The sequence below is a fragment of the Oryza glaberrima genome, chromosome 3 (genome assembly GCF_000147395.1).
Source record: "Oryza glaberrima chromosome 3, OglaRS2, whole genome shotgun sequence".
Taxonomy (NCBI): Eukaryota; Viridiplantae; Streptophyta; class Magnoliopsida; order Poales; family Poaceae; genus Oryza; species Oryza glaberrima.
This window is the reverse complement of record NC_068328.1, coordinates 16,588,535-16,609,749: the sequence shown is the minus strand read 5'-3', so window position 1 is coordinate 16,609,749 and position 21,215 is coordinate 16,588,535. Positions and strand designations below refer to the sequence as shown.

The following is a 21,215-nucleotide window of genomic DNA, read 5'->3' as shown; positions in this document are numbered from 1 at the left end:
CAATTTCAAAGTTAACACAACATCACAGATTTCCTCTTTGACTGAACATCCAGTGTGAATAGACCAAAATGCCCCTACCTACACTGCTCTCCAAACATGTGGGAATTATCAAGAAGACAAAGCAAAAGGGGACATTTTCTGATCATGCCACCAGGAGGAGCACCACCAAGATCGCCGAGGTGGCGGCGGCCACGGAACGCGGCGGCGCGATCGGAGCGGAGTTGGGCAGGTAGGGGTAGGAGTCCGGCGGCGGCATCTTGCACTCGTCGCCGTTGAAGTAGATCTTGCGCGGGAACGCCCAGCCCTGGCTGAAGGTGAAGGTGTTGTAGTCCTTTCGCATCAGCACCTCCGACTGCACGTTGCCGAACGGCCCTGCCTCCATGAGCAGGTCGTTGTAGAACTTGAGCCCGTAGAACATGCCGGTGTCGTCTGCAATGCCCGGTACGTGTCGCTCAATTAGTACAGGTATAGATATGATAACAAGAACGATCTCCCCGGGGAGGATGAGGAGGAAGAAGAGGTGGTGATAGAGTTTAATTACTGATGTTGCCGTAGGGGAGGAGGGGCTTGTACTGGAAGCTGAAGACCTCAGTGACGTTGTTGAGGTTGGGGTGTTGGGCGACGAGCGTCCACTGGGTGTAGTTCATGCGGTAGTTGAAGTTTGTGATGGCGATCTTGGCGCGCCAGTAGTCCTTGTAGTTGAGCTTGACGTGCCAGTGCACGCGGATCGGGCACATGTGCGACGTGCACTGCAGCAGCGGCGCCCCGTCCTTGCGCGGCGTGTTCACCCCCGCCGACAGCGCCCGCTTCGAGTCGCCCATGATGCACTCGGTGCCGCCGCTGTGCCCTCCGCCGCCGCCGCTGTTGCGTCTGCTGCGTCCGTCGCCGGCGCGGGCGTTCTTCCCGCCGCCGCCGTTGCCGCGGTAGCCGTCGTGGCCGCACCCGCAGGCGCACCTGGCGCACGGCACGATGGTGCTGTTGTAGAAGGAGGAGAAGGAGACGCAGCAGGTCGGGTAGCGCGACGCCAGCTGCTGGGAGTAGGTGCAGGTGACGGTCCACGTCATGAGCGCCTGGGTGCGGCGGCGCCGGTCCGGGGTGAGGTAGACGGTGGAAGGGACGATGGTGGCCGGGCCACACGTGTACCCGGGTCCCGGGCCGGCGAGGGTGAAGTTGGTGGGTAGCTTGACGGTCTTGTTGGTGGTGCCGGCGAGGCCGACGGAGACCTGGAAGGCGGAGACGGATCCGGCGGGGTCCTGGCCGTAGGCGGAGACGACGCCGGCCTTGCAGCAGTTGGCGATCTGCTGGTTGTAGGGGACGCCGGGGAGGAGGTCGACGATGGCCGGGGTGCGCTTGCAGCTGTGGGGGATGCCGCCTTTGAACTTGGAGCAGTCGCCCTGCTCGGTGGCCTGGGCCCCCACGATGGACCAGATGACCTCCTTCTTGGCCCACGACCACCCCACTGTCCACCCGGGCGCCAGGATCTGCCGGTACATCTGGTAGTTGCTCATCGTCACCATCGCCACGTACCCGTCGGGCGTCCACGATATCACGTCCCACTTTATCGTGATGTTCCCCTTCGGGTCCAGCGGATCATACGCCACTGCAAGCACACACACATGCATGATTGATTAATCAACAGCAAAAGTATAATTTAATTAGGAATAATGGGCAAGAAGATCGAAGAAGTAATTAACCTGCAACCGAGCATGTCACGGCGAGGAGCAGAGCGAGGAGAGAGCATCTGTGCAGCTCCATCGTCGACCTCACCGGCCGGCGAGCAAGCTAGCACAGCAGCAGCAGCTACTCGATCGAGGTGAGCAGGGAATTGAATGAGAAGGCGTGCACTGGCTGGCCAGGAAGAGGGAGGAGAAGGTAGAAGAAGAAGAAGCCACCGAGCGGCGAGATGGCGCGTCACACCTCGATGGATTGATCGTCGGTTGGGTTTCTTGAGGAGGACTCATTGCATGACGGAAGGGGTGATGGCTCAGCGCCACCTCTCCGACATGGTTAACATGCCGTGAATCTTGGGTTCGTCCCGTGCATATGCGGGCATGGCGCTCGCTCTGCACACTCGTCTGGCTGGTCTGTGAAGCTGATGATTTGGACGGCCTGCGGCTGCGGCATCGCGGCTGGGCGAAGCAACCGTGGTTGGTGGTGACGGAGGGAAAGGGACGCCGGAGACCTCGCGCGCTCACCTCATCGATCGAACCAGGAGAGAAGAGGGTGTGTTTGCGATAGCGACGGCGGAACATTTTGCCAATTTTTCGTTCGTGTAAGGTGCGCGGCATCTGTTCCGCCAGTTGCAACGTTTGATCGATCACCGCCTCTGCAGCCACCGACGACATGTATATATGCCTATCAAATTTGTTTTCTTCATCAATCACTTTATATTAGTACTGAAGATTTAAAATAATAAAACAATCAAATTGGTGATCATTGGATGTCAAAATACCATAGATTACGGTCAGGCCAGGCCAACGCGAGATCGATGGATCGTGTCATGGATACTCGATCTGCTACCGCTCGCTCTATACCTGACGTGATTATAATTGATGTCATTAGATTCTGTTACTTGCTTTTCCATCATACTTCTGTTTGGCGGTACGACTATCCCTGGCTTACAAAGTGGACAAGGATTTTGATATTCCTCAACCAACCAGTTGGCACGTTTTTTCAACACGAACGCCAACCTCATCGATCGCATATGCATCCTTCTCCATCTGCCGTACGTACGTACGTACATATTCCTGTGTAAGTACGTACTTTACTTACTTGCGTGCGTGATGCACTTATACACAATACGAGTTCAGTAGAAGTAGAAAGCACGGAACCATTCATTCCTCTCCGATGATCCAGCCAAGCAGTAAGATGAAGCATCACACCTGACAGCAACCCCTCTTATTTTTCGTAAAATTATGCAACCACTCTTAATTTTGATGAGAAATTTTCATTTACCTTTATACTAGTATATACTGTAGTAACATACAAAAACAAGAACTCCCTTAATTTTTAAAAGAGTGTTGTTACCGTCCTGCGTTTTGTACCGTGAGGTACAGGTACCGTACAGTACCAAAACTAATCCAGCCGTTGATTAAGCGGGGGTAGGATCGGAATAGAGAAGGAACAGACAAGCCCGATGTGGCGGCGCGGCAGAGAGGTGAACAAGGCGAAGCGGCAGAGCATGATTCGGCGGCATGGTGGAGCCCGACGCGGCGGCGCGGCTGAGCATGAAGCAGCGGCGTGCATGGGCCACCTGGTCTCCATGATCGAGTTCGGCAAGGTGTTCGCCGCCCGCGGCCTCGCCGTCACCGTCGTCGTCGTCGACCCACCATACAGCAACACCGGTGCAACAGGGGCTTTCCTCACCGGCGTCACTGCGGCCAACCCGGCCATGACGTTCCACCGTCTGCCGAAGGTGGAGGTGCCGCCAGTGGCGTCCAAGCACCATGAGTTGCTTACCTTCGAGGTCACCCGCCTCTCCAACCCCAGCCTCTGCGACTTCCTCGCCGGCGCCTTAAGTCAAATTCCGCGGCTGAGCACGACGCGGCGGCGCGGCGGCGCGGCAGAGAGCTGAACGCGGCGGCGCAGAGGGCATTTTGCGATGCGGTGCAGATCGTGCTAATGTTCAAAGACTAAACTACCCTTCCACCTCTACTGCCAAAGCGGTACTGCGCCAAGGAGAAAAATGGTACCGCGAGGTACCATGCAATCCTAGCCATTAGATCAATTCGAACGAACGGTCCAGATTTCGTACCTCGGTGGTACCTTCGGGGGGGGGGGGGGGGTGCTGGACGATAAAAAAACTATTTTTAAAAACCATCCTACAACTACCAAACTACCACATGGGTTGTTATATATGCGCACGTGGCACCATCTTGCCAGCTCCGTGTGCACCGGCCGCCGGGGGCCTGTCTAGGCCTCCGCCTCTACGCACCTTGTCGCGTGGCCAGGCCTCTCCACCGCCCGTGCTTCGGGAAACAGATTCACAGAGAGATGGGGAGGAAGATGAGTGGAAATAGAAGAGGGTGAAGGAAGAGGAGAAGGGGTAATTTAGTAAAAGAAATGTAGAAAATAGGTTTAAAGGGTTAGTAGTGACATATGTTAAAGAAAAAAGTCTGACTTACTCCCCTGAACTATTGGGTGAGTACGAATTACCCTCATAAACCCTAAGACTAGACATCTTTCATCCTCAACTATTAATACCATATCCACCCAGCAGTTTTGCGGACGATTTTGGTCCTACATGGCACCAAGATGGCAATCCAATTAGGGAAAAAATATAAAAAATGGGCCCTACTTATCATATACTTCAACTCTATCTTTTCTCTCTCTGTCGGCAATTGCGCTGGGGGCAGGGGGTGAGGTGGGCGGCATTGAGCACGACGACGCCCGGGAGGGCGCATCGCCAACAGGGCACTATGGCAGGAGGCACCGGGAGAAAAGCTGGGCGGCGGACGCGAGAACGATGCCAGTCGACCGCATCTCCCATGGAGGCAGCGTTACACAGCAGTGGGGTAAGGGTGGCAAGCGGCGGAGGCGGCTGAGGGCGGCGAGTAGCGGAGGCGTCTCTCGTCGTCGATCTGGTGGGCCGCACCATCAACTGCTCTAGATCCACTGTCGCCCAGGACCCCACGCCGTTCCTCGTCGCCCTCCATCTCCGGCTCGCTGCTTGCGGAGCCTAGTCCACCTCTGCTTCGCTAGTTGTTGCTTCCTCCGACTCGTTGCTTGCCGAGCCTGGCCGCTGCTTCGTCGACTAGGAGGGTGGAGGCAGGGGGAGGTGGACTTCATCAGCTGCCGGAGACGGCTGCAAAGAGAGATTGAGGAATAGATAGAAAGGTGAGAGGGGAAAAAGATGGAGAACGGGAGAGTATGGCATGTAGGGTCCCATTAATATTTTTTTTAAAAAAAACAAATTGCTGTCTGGACTGCCACGTAGGACTAAAACCACTTTGGATTAAGTTAAGTTGTTTTTCATGCGGTATTAAGATTTGAGAGTGATAGATGTCTGATTTTAAGGTTTAGAGGAGCAATTCGTACTCACCCAATAGTTTAGGGGGTAGTTTGGACTTTTTCCTATGTCAAATAACAATAAAGTTATACTTCAAATTCGTAAAAATTGTAAAGATTGTAGTGGCATGTATCCAACTAACCTTTGAAAGAAAGGCCTTACTACTAGAAAAATGACACTACTACATTATAAAAAGATATTTAACACTTTTCCAACTCGAGTGCGTATATGCGCATCTTTACATGTCTGTGAAATGAATGATCATAAAAAATATTCTAGCTAGTTCATATGCGATTTCAACAAAATTAGTACTATTGACATAGATCGTAGCCAATAAATTAATCAACCAATATATCGTTGTTACTAAGTGTATTATTGCAAAATTTACAGGGAAAATTGTACAACACACAGTATTTCTTTTACAAATGTTGACGAAAATCCTTCGTCTCGGACGACCGGCCAGGGGGGGGGGGGGAGCAAAATCGGGCGCTCTCCCGTGACGCGCACGTGTCCCCCTGCCCCCCACCATATGTCCTGCCCCTACCTGACATGTGTCTAAAAAAATGTTTCACCTAGTGTACTCATAATTTTTCATTATGTATAGATCTAATATTGCAGTGAATTAAAATATTCTTTTGCAACAAATCATCCACATATTTTGGAAACCCTCTATTAAGGGAATTCGTTTCATATTTTGTTCCACCAAAAATGTTTCACCTATTGTACTCAGAATGTTTCACTATGTATAGATCTAATGTTGCAGTTAACGAAACATTCTTTTACAACAAATCACATGCATATTTTGGAAAACCTCTATTAAGGGAATTCGTTTCATTTTTTGTTCCACGAAAAATATTTCACCTAGTATACTTATAATGTTTCACTATGTATGGATCAAATGTTGTAATGAACTGAAACATTCTCTCGCTATTTGCTGAAACATTGTTTTTATATAAGGTGAAACAATGTCCGATTTAAACGTTTGAAACATTTTGAATCTACTTAGTAAAACAATTCCAATATACCTAGTGGAACATCGTACAACATTTAAAAATAATTCAATAATAAGCTAAAATGTTTTTTCGTTGGAATATATCCATGTGTGGTCTTGTTTTGAAGATTTCATTGCAACGAATTTAATGGTGCAATCAGATTATGATTTAGATAAATAATTTAAGAGAAAAAATAGTTTAAAGTGCTTTTGCACGCATGCGTGGTGTTGACGTCAGTATGATGTCAGCGCCTGATTTTACCCCCCTCCCCATCGGGCGCCTGATCGGGAGTCGCCTCCGGAGGGGACTACCGATCGGGCACCCGATCAAGGCGTGCAAAAATCGGACGTTGATGTCATGCACGCATGCATGCAAAACCACTTTAAACTGTTTTTTTCTCTTAGGGCTTATTCGGAACACAGGATAGGAAAAATGCAGGAATAGGAAAAATACAGGAATAGCATAGGATTTCATATGGAAAACGGAGGATTGAAAAACTAAGGAATTTGATGATAGAAAGCATTCGGAATACAGGAATATATACCACATAGGAATTTTACTATCAAGAGTAATTAACCACGTAGATTATAATCTAATTAAGCAACAGAATACTATTTTCTATCTAGTCACTATTCTCGAGTACTCTCTAGACAGGAAAGCCTTATCCTCTTCACCGCATCATCCTTTTCCCCAATCTTTCAGAAGCATGGGGAGCAGCAAACAAACAAAATCAACAGGGATGGCGGGCTCGATGGTTGGCAGAGCAAGCTCGCGCGCGCAGCCGAGCTACGTACCGGGGGAAGCAAGCGAGACGGCGGTTGGCCGACGAGCTTGCACGGCCGCGCGGCAGGAGCTAGCTGCCGCCATGGCCATTACAAGCTCGAGCAGCTGGCAACCTCGAGTTGCTTCTTCCCCTTGTTTTTTTTTTCTAATTGGATTGCTTCTTATTCCTATCCTTCAGAGTTCTTGCTCAGTTGCTTTGCTCGCATTTGTAAAAGTTCTTGTTTACTGCTTGATTACCTCGGTCTTACGCGAAGGAAAACAAAAATGAGGTCGGAGTGGATGTTATTTTTCCAGTGTTTTTCCTTTGTAATCAGCAGCAAAGGAATCTTTCCTTAGCTTTTCCCATGACCTGTTTGTGCCTTCCGAATGATAGGAAAGGAAAAAATCCCTGTCAACAGTATTCCTCCAAAAATCCTTTGAAAATAATGTAATCCGAAGAGGCCCTTAAATTATTTATCCAAATCATGATCCGATTGCACCATTAAATTCGTTGCAATTAAATCTTTAAAACAAGACCACACATGAATATATTCCGACGAAAAACATTTTAGCTTATTATTGAATCATTTTTAAATGTTGCACGACGTTCCACCAAGTATATCGGAATTATTTCACTAAGTAGATCGAAAATGTTTCATTCCTTTAAATCGGGTGTTTTTCACCTTATATAAAAACAATGTTTCAGCAAATAGCGAAGAATGTTTCAGTTCACTGCAACATTTGATCCATACATAATGAAACATTATGAGTACATTAGGTGAAACATTTTTTTGTGGAACAAAAAATTAAACGAATTCTCTTAATAGAGGGTTTCCAAAATATGTGGGTGATTTGTTGCAAAAGAATATTTTAATTCACTGCAACTTTAGATATATATATATAGTGAAACATTATGAGTACACTAGGTGAAACATTTTTTTAAGACACATGGTGGGGCCAGGGGAATGTGCGCACGTAGGGGAGGGGGTGGAGCACCCGTTCCTGCTCCACCCCCGTCGGTCACCCGGGGCTGAGCATTTTCGAAGTTTTACTCCGTTTTTGTTCAAAAGACCAGGTACTCACGCGTACTAGCAGGGTGGAGGAGGGTAGGGGCCCTCACGGCTCCATCCGCATGAGAAGGCGGCATGGGTGGCTGGGCTAGGGATAAATGGGAAGAAAATGCTTAAATTATTTTTCTAATTTACAACTATATAGTTTTTTTTGAAAAAAAAAAATCAAAAGGTAAAACACAAATGAATATTAATACATTGGAAAACAATCGGGAATGAAATGAACAGCCAATATGATTGAATCTTGTATAACTTCCAACTAATTAAATTATTAGACGAGTGAGCTTTATTAGTAACATTCTTTTTCTAAGTATGTATATATAATTATATATAGCACTAACAAATTTAACCCCGAAACCGGAGGAGGCTACCTCTAGAGGCAGCAATAAATGGGTCAGGCACCGGGAAATGGTCAATCGCCGGCGGCATCCGCAGGATGACGTCATCCTCCTTGGTCTTCGCCGGCAAAGGCCGCTGGTTTCTACGGGGCTTGTCGTCGTCGTGCTCTTCCACGCTATCCCTGATCATGAGCTCCACGGCGGCCAACGTGGCGGCGCCGACGAGCGCGGCGCGGCCCACGGCGAGCGGGCCGTGGCGCAAGCGGGCGACGGCCCCCGTGGCGGCGCCGGCGGCGACGGAGACGAGCGGGTCGTCGTGCCTGTCGGTCGCCGACGACAGGGCGTGGCAGGCGGCGCTGTAGACGGCGAGGCGGGCGGCCCAGCGGGTGGCGAGGCGGGGGGCGCCGTCGCGGACGGCCTGGGCGGCGCCGGCGAGGTGGCGGCCGCAGGGGGAGTCGCGGAGGCCCGTGAACAGGTGGGCGAGCGTGCCGGCGGCGGCGCCGCCCACGAAGCCAGCGCCGGCGTTGTCCAAGACACAGTCCGGGTAGGGCACCCCCCACTCCTCCTCCATGGATCGATCGATCTCGACGACGACCTTGCACTAGTGCAGGGAAGAAGAACGGATCGAATCACGATGCAGATTTCAAGCTGGGAGTGGGTTGTGATAATTAAGGGAGACGCGCGCGCGTGCGCCTCAACAGTGAACACGACTCGAATACTTGGATGAACACCACTGGTACGGATCGGATTCGTTTCCAATTCCCGGCTCGGTTTGATATGTTACGGCCTTGTTCGGTTGGTCCGGGAATGACTGGGGTTGGGCTGCAATCCCGTGGATCAGCCCAACGCGGATTCAATGCCGGCCCACAAGAAAATACGTGTTCGGTTAAACCCAATCAGTGTGCTACCTCACCCCAACCCGGGAAAAAAATCAGCTTCTCGTGAGGTGTGGAAAAAAAATCCTCACAACGGGAGCCGGGAGGCGACGCGCAAGCGCAACACGCTGCGGCGGCGCCACAACTACTGAAAGGCGATGACGCGACTAGGAGGCGATGGCGATGCGGTGCCTCCCCTCCGGCGGTTGTCCCCTTCAGTGGCTAACTTCTCACCGGTAAACTTCCTTCTTCCTTCCCCTCTTCTCTCTGGTGTCCTAGGGTTTCCTGGGTGTCTCTTCGCTCGCGGCAACAGCAGTGGCGGCATCTATCTTGATCCTTTTTTAATATATAGAGTGTATCTTTATAGATATGTCTAAGAATAAATTAATTACCTCAGTAGATAATTATATGTTAAATCTTTCAATTTTTGTCCAGATAAAAAATTGATAATTATCCTGGTAGTATGTTGGATTGATTTTAGGTTCAATTTCAGACATGAAGAGATCCTACCATTTCTTAAAGAAAAGAAATCATGCATCACTAAGCATGTTTCCGTAGTAATATATTGAATGCAACTCAAATTCTTTGTTTGATAAAGATATTAGATTTTACTTATTAACTATTGCTTATCCTTTTCACTCAGGCTTCTGTTGGTTATTTGTTTCTCTTTATATGAAAGGCATATAATGACATTCTTGAGAGCTAGCATGTGTGGCTTTCTGGTTTGTACATGCAGGAAGAGCACTTCTTTTCTTTGTTTTTTTAGCACTTCTGTTCAGGGTGAAGACATCCTTTGGAGCAAGCATTGGTGTTGGATCTTATATGATTGAATTTTTGACTGATACTTCTACCTTTTAACTGAGACATGTCTACTCATTTTACTGCTTATGTGATTAAATCATTAGACGTGCATGGATAGTTCTTGTCAGATCTGTCAATCTTGTGAACTATTTATGTTCAGATGGGCAAGCGATTAATTATGTGTATGTGTGCTGATGAGTATGATTAATTGTGTGTATATGTGCTGATGAGTATGATTAATTCGTGTATATCAGTATATGTGATGTTGAGTAGATGCATATGGCCATATGGGATAACTTGTGGTGATGCTTTCCCGGTCCTAAACCATATAGAGGTTTTAGGAGAGGGATTAGGAGAAGCAAGGGGATTCATCCCCCACAGGGTTTGAGTGAGACGGGAGGGATTCTCTTTGGGGTAAAACCCAATAAACCGAACAAGGCCTTTCTGTGATGCAGCTTGAACCACAATATCTTGGGTTTTGTGTAATTTACTCTTGAGCAAATGTCATATAACCCTAAGTTTTGGAAAACTAGTTTCACAGAACCACGTGTTTTGAAGTTTTTTTTTCCACGAAACATGCGACTTGGAGCTCCCGACTTACTCCTACTCCCTCCGTCCTAAAAAAAAGAGAAACTCTGGTTTCTGTGCCCAACGTTTGACCGTCCGTCTTATTTGAAAAAATTATAAAAAAAATTAAAAAGACAAATCACAATAAAATATTAATCATGTTTTATCATCTAACAACAATGAAAATACGAATTATAAAAAAATTTCATATAAGACGGACAGTCAAAGTTGGACACGGAAACCTAGGGTTAACGGTAAAGTAACGGTAGAGTAACAGTGGTGGGTTAAGCGGGGAACATAACATATGCACACAAACTTCCTGTGCACACTCCATCCACACCAACTAGCTAATATCATAGAAAGTTCTAGGAAAAATTGGACACATACTTCCAATAGTATTACACCTATGTGTGAAATCTTATCTTCAAATTCATTATATTTTAGCTGTAACAAAAAAGACAAAATTCTGACATATTTTTACCCTTTAAACTGTCAGATTTTTCACCTTTTTGCTACGGCTAAAATATAATGAATTAGAATATGAGACTTTTCAGACATGTGTAGCACAATTATGAGTAAATGTCCATTTTTTTCTAGAATTTTTCGTGACATTTGCTAGTTGGTGTGCATGGAGTGTGCGCGGGATGTTTGTGTGCGTAGAATATGTCAGGGTTACGGATAAGGTATACCCTCTACCCCTGGATATATGCCGTATACTGATACGGTATACCTACGCGTATACGGATGTTTCCTATACACATTAAGGAAATTCATCACGTAATAGAAACGGAGTCTACGGATGGAAGGAGTCCTATTCGGACTGAACTGGGTCGTCACTGTATCGTGTGGGGTCTGATATCTCTGAGTTCTACTTGGAGATCAACTGACCCACAGTATAAAAGGGACCCCCGGGAGGACCTAAGGCATCGCATCTCACCGCCAACACAACCACCACAGCCTACGAAGTCGAAGCCCACAGGAGCCAAGTCGCCGGGTGATCTAGTCGGACCAACTCGACTACGGTCTTGTCGGTATCATTGAGTTTTGTTATTTCCTTTATAATCTGTGGTTTCCACCATATAATCCCATATCAACTGAATTAGGGCTATTACCTATCAAGGGGCCTAAACCAGTATAATTCTTGTTTCTTGTTTGCTTGATGTCGTATTACGTAGATCCTCGTACCAGCGTACCCCAATACCTCTATATCCGGTCTACAGGTACCCCCCGTCGACAGAATATGTTCCCGGTTATGTGATACATACAAGTAGCCTCAATTGTGTGTTATGTAAAAAAGAAAAATCTCAAAACCTGTTATTATGTGAAAGTAGTCCCAAAACATAGGGATCTCGTAATATTTACTCATAACTAGCGCGCGATCGAACGGACGATAGCGGCGGGAACCGGTGCACAATTAACACAAAGTGTGGGGGCCTTTTTGCAAAAATAACCGATGATGTGGCACACCTAATTCTCCAACGATCTCACGACATTTAGAGAAGTTAATATACAAGATGCACGGCCCAGTGGCGGATCTAGGAAGAGATAGCAGGGGGTCTGAATAAACTAGATAAAGCTATATCCCCTTTCCATTTGCATATAGCAAAAAAATTTTAGTGGGGGTTTAGTAGGGGCTCCCATAGTACTCGTACCAGTAATGAGGGCTCAAGACCCCGCCGTCTCCATGCTAGATCCGCCTATGGCACGACCTTTTGTTTGGTAGAACTTGACTATATCATTTTCATGTCAAAAGACCTTACAACATTCTTAATAGTACAAAATTAACTTATGTTAAATAAAATAGCCTGTATGCGAGTTTAAAAAGCTTCAATTTTTAGAAGCAGCTAATTAGTTGCTAGATGATAAAAATATGAAAAAGCTAAGTTTTCTACCTACTAACTTCTAATTGATTTTATGGACTATGTAGCTATAGATTCTTATAATCTAGATAGAAACTCATTTAAATAGGTGCCTAACTTAACATATAAAACACTCTCTCTATCCCAATTTAATCAACACCTGAGAAAAAAAATGCAGAGACCCAAAATGCTACGTCGCATTTTATCCCGTGGATTGTATCATGATTTAAATTTAATCTTATTTGGTTACATGCAACACATTCAATGATATTTATTTACTCTTTAATATTTACACAAATAAACCCCGTGGATTGCATCATGTTTTAAATATTGTATGGAAGTGTATTAATAAAGTCAATCTTATTTGGTTACATTGAGCATATTCAATGACATTTATTTACTCTTTACACAAATAAACGAAGAGACTTGTTTGGGGTATTCATCCGGCAGGCACCTCCTCCACCACGACGGGCTTCGGCGGCACCCCCAGGAACCCAATCGGCGGCTCGTCGTCGGGTTCGGGGTCGCTGCCGCCGCCGCCATCGATGTCCTCCTCGGGGACAAGCCGCCTGTGGTAGTGGACCCAGGAGCGCAAGTTGTCCAGCGCGGCTTCGGCCCTCTCGATGACGGCCATGGACGCGGCGCCGACGAGCGCGCCGCGGCCGACGGCGAGGGGCCCCCGGCGCAGGCAGTGCGCGGCCCCCGCGGCGCCCGCGGCGAGCACGGAGACCACTGGGTCGCCGTCCGTCGCGCGCGGCAGGGACAGGGCGCACTTGAAGGCGCCGTAGAGGCCGCAGCGCGCGGCCCACGTGGCGCTGATGCGGGGCGCGTTGGCGCGGACGGCGCGCGCCGCGCCGGCGAGGCGGTGGCCGCTTGGCGAGCCGAGGAGGCCCCTGGCGGCGTGGTAGGCGGAGCCGACCCCGCCGCCGATCAGGAAGCCGCCGCCCGCGTCGTCGAGTATGAAGCCCGGGTACGGCTTCCGCGGAGGGCTCGGCAACGGCAAGTCCGTATCGCGCTCGTCCGGTCGCGGCGGGGACGGCGACGCCATGATCGGAGCACGGAGGAGGCTGAGCTGTGCTTGGCTTGCGCTACAAGATTGGTACAGTAGTAGTACAGAGATCGAACACCGTGATCGGCGAGTACTTGAAGAAGGAACTTGACTTTGAATTCGAAACAGATTTGGATTGGATTGAATTTGCACTTAATTTAGTCGAATTCTAGTTTCCGTGTAATGTAACACAAATCAAATCCTAATAGATTCACCTCACGAAGCTAAAAAGATGTAAAATTAACAACTCCGGCGACGCCGCTGTCGATGTCGGTGTCCTCACTGACGCTCTTCAGCGAACAAGCCGTCGGAAAAGCCGGAGTCGTCTTCGTCGTCGGCGACAGCGACCTCCTTAACCACGATGGGCTGACCCGGGAATCCCGGGGAGGCGGGGAGGCGGCGTGGACGGCCCACCGGTGCGCGCGCGGCGAGGCCGCGACGACCGTCCGCCGGCGGGAGGTCGTCTAGGGCGCGGTGGATCGCGAGGGAGGCGCCCTCCGCGAGCGCGAAGAAGGCGGCGCTCCAGAGCGCGTCGCGGCCGGCGGTGACCGCTCCCTGGCGCAGGCGAAGGAAGCCGCTCGTGGCGGCGCCGGCGAAGACGAAGTTCCACGAGTCCTCCTTCCCGCCGCGCGGGTAGGCCATGCCGCACTCGGGGACGCAGAAGGCGGCGAAGAAGGCGGCGAAGCTGCCGGCGGCGCGGGGCGCCCCCGCGCGGACGGCCCGGGCGGCGCCGGTGAGGCGGTGGCCGCGCGGCGAGCCGCGGAGCCCCTTGAAGAAGTGGAACGGCGAGCCGAGCGCGGCGCCGAGCGTGAACCCGGTGCCGGCCTCGTGGACGATGTGGTCCGGGAACGGGATCTGCGCCGACGGTGCGTGCGAGCCGCCCATGGAGATCGGCGGCGGCGGCGGCGGCGGATATGGCTTGGTGGCGCCGCGGCGGATCGCGCGCGATGGAGGGCGTACGTGTATCATACCGTACGGGGTTTCGCGCGGTGTATTTGGACGTGTGCTTCGGATCGGCGTCGAGGAAGAAAAGGATGTGTTCTCCGTGTTCTTGATGTTTCCGGCTGGGGTTCTTGAGGTGTCTTGAAGAGGTGGTCGAGGCGAGATTCTTGGCACAGCGGCTTTCTTCGGGATGGACGAGAATGGCCGGACGACAACAATGTCTAAGCGGCGGCGCTCCGGTGCGTGCTCCAGGGCGTCGTTGGCATGGTCATGTTCGGGTGGCTGTGATGCACAAAATGGGAGGTGGTCAACAGAGAAATGGTTCGGCATTGTGTGGAGAGATGGGAACGCGAAAGAGATAGAGGTGACCTTAACTCAAACGGAGATGGCGATGGTCGTCACCTCCATGGCCGGTAGTGAGGTCGCTAGTGACGGAGAGGCGGAAGACCTAATTAGTATGTAATTATAATATAAGTAGAATATATATTATGATATGTAATTAGTATGTAATTATAATACAGGTATGATGTAATTATGGTGTAACTATCGTATCGTCATAGATACATGAAAAAACCGATGCTAATTCAAAAAGGCAAGGGATTAACGATAAAAAGGTAAGCTGCAACCTCACCAGTAACGAAATCAAGCATTTATCCCACGGTACATTAAACAGATCCGACTATTTTCATCCCAAAAAAGGTACGACACATATACGATAATAATGAGCCCAACAGGAGGGGAGAAAAATCGGACGCTGCATGTGCCTGCCACTGCATGCAAAGACCGATAATACTGATAATACTAGGCGTCGGGCGCCCAACGGGAGGGGAGAAAAATCGAACGCTCCGTATGCCTGTCAACTGCATGCAAAGACTAATAATACTGGGCGTCGGGCACCCGACGAGAGGGGAGAAAAATCGGACGCTACGTGTGCCTGCCACTACATACAAAGACTCTCTCCTCACATGCTCCCTTCTCTCATTTCTTCAAAAGATTTTTTCTCGTAAACTATTTATCTAATCTACGATCTGATTGCAGCACTAAATTCGTTACAATTAAATATTTACAACAAAACCACACATGATTATATTCGACAAAAAAAATATTTTTGCTTTTTTATTGATATTTTTTTAATGTTGCATATGGTCTCTTTTGATGTTTCAACCAGTAGTTTTACGATCTTTCAGCTAGTGTACTCATGATGTTTCACTATGTACGGATCAAATGTTGCAGTGGATTTTCATATTATGAAACGCGCTGTTGTAACAAATCACCCACATATTATGGAAACTCTCTGTTATGGGAATACGTTTTATTTTTTGTTCCACCAAAAATATTTCACCTAGTGTACTTATAATGTTTCACTATGTATGGACAAAATGTTGCAGCGAACTAAAACATTCTTTCGCTATTTGCTGAAACATTATTTTTATATAAGGTGAAACCGCGCCCGATTTAAACGATTGAAATATTTTTGATCTACTCAATGAAACAATTCCAATATACTTGGTGGAACATCGTGGAACATTTTAAAAAATTCAATAATAAGGTAAAAAAAATTTCGTCGGAATATATCTATGTGTAGTCTTGTTTTAAAGATTTAATTGCAACAAATTTAATGGTGCAATCAGATCATGATTTGCATAATAAATAATTTAAGAGAAAATAGTTTAAAGTGGTTTTGCACGCATGCATCATACTGACGTCAACATGACGTGGGCGCCCGATCCTAAGTTGCGTCCAATATATATATATATATATATATATATATATATATATATATATATATATATATATATATATATATATATATATATATATATGTAGCTCATCTGTATTGCAAGTTGCATAATATCTGCACCTCATCAGTTTCGTGGTACGCTTGGCATGGTTAACAACCTAATCTACAACCAAACACGATGACACAATCTTGTATGGCATAACAGGATCAAAACAGCCTGAAATAATTTCTCGAGAAGCAGATTCCCTTCACAGCGTCAGTAACTCCACACTGTGCGCCGTGCAAGCAGTATGGCTGAAATATAGAAATAAAGACAACAAAACAAAGTAAAGAGATCCCAAAGTACATATTAAGAAGGCATACTGTTGTTAATTCCACATTTAAAAAATTTGAGCCTCTTCACCTACGTAATAGAAGGGAGATATCTGGACTAACTTCACTTTCAGTAGAGCATATACCATATAATAAATAAAAGCTAACAGCATTAGGAAATAACTTAAACGTAATGAAACGGTAAGTGGTCAAAATATGTTACGTGATTCTATGATCCTGAACTAAGTTTGATGTTTATCTAACAAAATGGTCCTCTCTTCCTTCGTACGATTCATTAGAAACTTCAGATCCAAACTTGAAGATCAGATGTCCCTGTACAACAGAAAAACATAACTCATAAGCTTGATGGATATTAGGTTAAAAAAAGAACAGATGGAATCTCAGGAATAGACCAAATAATTTACTATGCCAAATAGATAACTTCAGACAAACATCACAAACATGAAACATATATTTGTTGGTGAATTGCAATATCACTTTTCCTGGCATGGAAGCACCATGTATTTAGCAGGTGCTAAGATTATGGAGTCTTAAATTTCCTTCGAAATTTGTTAACGTTACTAGTAATACTCGAGGGTTCAGATGTTGGAACTCTAAAAAAGATATTGTTTGAAAATAGAGTAAGTATAAGCAGAACAACATTTGTAGCCTATATGTCAGTGAAAACTTCCAAACTGGCTAGTTTGGGACAGGAGACACCAACCGCCAAAACATAGCTGTACAATTCTTAAATATCAACTGTTAAGTATCAATTGCCATTACAACTGAAGGTAGTAAATCCAAGAGTTAAGTATCAATTGCCATTACAACTGAAGGTAGTAAATCCAAGAGTAAATTCCCTGTGTACCTCTGAAAACTCACTCAATCCCTTTCATACCCCTGAAATTTACCCGATCCCTTCTATACCCCTGAAATTTCAATTTGATTCCTTGTATGCCCCCACTGTTACATTTTCCATCATTTCACTGTTACGTTTGGTTGCAAATGTCATTTTTACCCTTGATGCTTTAGGTTTAAATATAAGCTTCAAAAACAATTGAAAATTTTATTTGAGTGCACAGTGTGTGTATTTTATAAAACTAATGAGACTAAATAATTAGTGCAGAAAATTTTGACCTAAATTTTGAAAATAAAATAAATGTAATAAATTAAATTTTTTATTTGAAATTTTAATAGGACAATGGATTTTTTTATCGGGAGCATTCATAAAAAAAATGTTGTGAACATGGGTAAAATGTTGTGAACATGGGTAGTCCTATCTTTATATAAATGCTCCTCATTTTTATGACTTCTTTTAAAAAAATAAATACGTATTTTTTATTTCATTATCTAAAAATATCTTTTGGGATAAATAATACATCGCACAATAAACTCATAACTATAATAGTCTCATGCGAGAAGCTTTTATATTTTTAATAATGTAATTCATGAATTTCTTTGTTCATCCAAGGGTAAAATGGTCATTTTTATAGAAAATACACGGTCAACTAACAGTCAACTGACGGGAGAGGTATGCAAGGGATCAAAATCAAATTTTGGGGGTACACAAGGAAGTAAGCAAAATTCAAGGGTATAGAAGGGATTAGGTAAAATTTCAAGGGTATATAAGGGATTTTCTCTAAATCGAAACTAGTATGAAAAATAGAACTAGGAACTAGTTCAAGAATCTTGATTGTGGAAAAAACATTTTGGGATATGCTTGACAACAGGATACCAATAAACTGGAAGCTATTGACTTTGTTCAAGAGTAACCTGCACCATTTGCAGCATGCAGGACGACGCACTACAGGAACCGTTATGGATCAGGTTGCTTATCAAATTCGGTTTATATTTGCTTATTTCTTGTTGAGGATTATTGGGATGGGAGCTTTATTAAGAGTAGCAAACCAGCCTCTTTTACAAGGATGGCTTCTATTCAATAAAGGACATCCGGCTTTGAGTACTGGCTCTGGGAGGCGAGGGATTTGACCTCGCCCTCGGGTTGATCATGACTACCTTTGCGCAACATTTGTCCACCCCCAGCGCACAAGGTGCATTCCATATTTTCAGATAAATCTTAATTCTTCTAGTTTTGAATGATTCCATTAGCTTTGCATAAAGAAATGACTAAAAACCTTCCGTAAATGAACGGGGGAGAACAAGAGTGCATCATATACGCAGCTAACCTCCACATTGAAACGAAACTCTAAAGGTTAACTCAGTAAAATCCTCTAAACAGTTAGGCATCAAGGAATAAAGGAACTCCTAAAAAAGGGGAACATAGGAAGGGAGAAAAGGTTGCATCATGTATGCAAGCGCAAATAAATGTAGGCAACATCCACACTGAAACAAAACTCTTTAAGGTTTGAAAGCTGAAAACTTGGTAAAATCCTCTAAAACATTTAGGCATAAAGGAAGAAAGGAACCCGTAACAAAGGGGAAAATAGGTGTACTCCATATGGAACTGAACCATGTTTACACCTCTACTTGAACATGACTGATGGTGAGTGGCAACAATTTCTGGGCATGTCAAAGATATTAGATTCCATATATTGCCACTTGTTGTGTTGTGTTTAATTCACCAGCCTCCTTTCTAACATACAGTTAGCTGTCTGGGTGAAATTTCAAAGTTCCTGAAATAATCCTAGGAATCAGGAACTAGGAATAAATTGCTTGTACTCAGTTACAAATGTACCAATGGGAAAACCAGAGCTGTTGGCTAGCATCAGCGGTTCTTGAGCAGCAAGATATAAACAGTGATGACCAGATAACAGAATTCATGAAATAACATTATGTAGAATGAAGTGCAATAATATTAAAATTGCAGGGTCACACCCCTGCAGAGCATACATGTGTGCAGAGTCAAAACAAAAATTAAGACAGGGAGAGAGACCCAAAACACTAAATGGATAAAAAAAAAAGTTACTGCTACCATGCAACACAATTATTGACGCAGCCTTAGGGGCCAACATTCCAACAAGGTGTGTACAGCAATATATAAGATGTGAAGGACCTTGGTAAGTGGTAATGTGGTACTGAACTCAAGCAATTGCTGCATAAATCACATAATATGGTTCCACATTATTCAGTACAACATATGAGCTAGATTTAAACTTCCTTATTTGATATCACCATTGGAAGTTTGGAACCAACCATACTATGTAAGACTCAATGTTGAAAATAAGGACTAGTGAACAGCAAACCTACTACTGTGCATGTGACACCTATAGACCAGGAGCTGGGTTTTACCCATTACGGCCATGTGTGCCCTCAAATGTTTCTTATTTCTATAATACCGACCAAAAAGCAATGGAAGATTCAGAAAAAATAATAAAATTTTGAACAATAGGCATCCATGTTTCCAAAATTTCAAATTATTGCGAAGGAAAAGGTATAGATGAGACACTTTAAGTTAGACTCAATGTTCAAGAGTCAGAATTGTGAGCATACAGCAAACCTACTTCACCTATCACACTATTGATCAATTCAAAACTAAATAAATCTATCAGAGGCATACATTTACCACCTTCGTTTCAGCATAACGATAGCGCATTTGTCAATCCACAAAATCGAATTAAATCTACAATGAAGAGCGCAATGTCTCAAGCCAAACTTGAAGTAATGAGATTAAGAAAAGAAAAAGAATACCCTTTTCACTTGTAGTCGAAGGATGGAATTGGAGGGCTGGGCGTCTCGAAGGACTCCAACACGTCCGACTTGCGGTCACCACCAGCAGCAGCAGGCTTCTCCTCCTTCCTCCCGAAAATTCCCCTAACCCATGCGATAGGGCTCGATTCATGGGCCGAGACCTCCTCAGGCGGCGGCACCACCGGGAACGGGTAGGCGTGGTCCTCCTGGGGAAGGGTGGCCATGGTGCGGGTGAGCAAGATGCCGGCGCCCTCGACGAGCGCGAGGAGGGAGGCGCCGACGAGGGCGGACGTCGCGGTGGCGCGCGGGCCCTGGCGCAGGGAGAGGACGGCGCCGGTGGCGGCGCCGGCGAGGATGGAGTTCCAGGGGTCCTCCTTCTGGCGGGCGTGGACCATGGCGCAGTCGAAGGCGGAGAAGAGGCCGCCCCAGGCGGCGAAGTTGCCGCCGGTGCGCGGGACGCTCATGCGGACGGCCTGGGAGCCGCCGGAGAGGCGGTGGCCGTTGGGGGAGTTGTACGCGCCCCTGAGGAAGTGGAAGGCGGTGCCCCCCACCGCTCCCATCGCGAACGCGCCGCCCACGTCGTCCAGGATGCGGTCCGGGCACGGCTCCCTCTCCGACGTCGTCATCCTCCCCGCTCCCGCTCGATCGGTCTACGGCGGCGACGGCAGCGGCGGTCGGCGGCGGCGGAGGCGAAACCTAGGAGAGGAGGGGAGAGTTGGCTTGGATGAGAAGTTGATGGGCAAAGCTAAAGCTTATGGTTTATCGGTTCATTGATCACAGCGTGCGGGGCTTTCGCTTCTCCTCGCGCCTGTGATGGTCCAGGGCCCACCAAAGAGTAGGGGTTCGAAATATTTTACTCTTTCCATGAACGCTTTTCCTGGGGGCCAGCTGGACGTGGGACCCACTCCATGCTATCGTGGGCAGGGCACCCACGTATAGGATGCTAATCCAATGAAGGATAGCAAGTTGGGTGTACCGCGCAATTGTGCGGCTAGCACCTAAACAAAATTATATATTTTTTAAGTATGATTTTACTTAAAATTTATTAAGTAGCTATCTCATTGTCTTATAAGAGTTTAAAAGACCAAACCTTATCATCCCCGTGTTTCTAATTATATACTCCCTCCGTTTTTTAATAGATGACGCCGTTGACTTTTTCTCATATGTTTGACCATTCATCTTATTCAAAAAAATTACGTAATTATAATTTATTTTGTTATGAGTTGTTTTATCACTCATAGTACTTTAAGTG

At 46.5% G+C, this 21,215-nt stretch overlaps 2 protein-coding genes across 2 annotated transcripts; both read right to left on the bottom strand.

Moving 5' to 3' along the window:
• Positions 1-4: 4 nt before the first annotated feature.
• On the bottom strand, positions 5-2,027 carry LOC127767041 (COBRA-like protein 5). Its single transcript, XM_052292246.1, has 3 exons — positions 1,695-2,027; positions 542-1,600; positions 5-429 (listed from the first exon to the last, which is right to left on the bottom strand). Exons 1-3 carry the CDS (start codon positions 1,753-1,755, stop codon positions 143-145), a joined length of 1,407 nt encoding a protein of 468 aa, XP_052148206.1. The 5' UTR covers positions 1,756-2,027; the 3' UTR covers positions 5-142.
• A 14,182-nt stretch (positions 2,028-16,209) lies between these two features.
• Positions 16,210-20,726, bottom strand: LOC127767850 (mitochondrial import inner membrane translocase subunit TIM17-1-like). Its single transcript, XM_052293309.1, has 2 exons — positions 19,964-20,726; positions 16,210-16,648 (listed from the first exon to the last, which is right to left on the bottom strand). The coding sequence occupies exon 1, from the start codon at positions 20,587-20,589 to the stop codon at positions 19,969-19,971; it is 621 nt and encodes a 206-aa protein (XP_052149269.1). The 5' UTR covers positions 20,590-20,726; the 3' UTR covers positions 16,210-16,648; positions 19,964-19,968.
• Between the last annotated feature and the right edge of the window lie 489 nt (positions 20,727-21,215).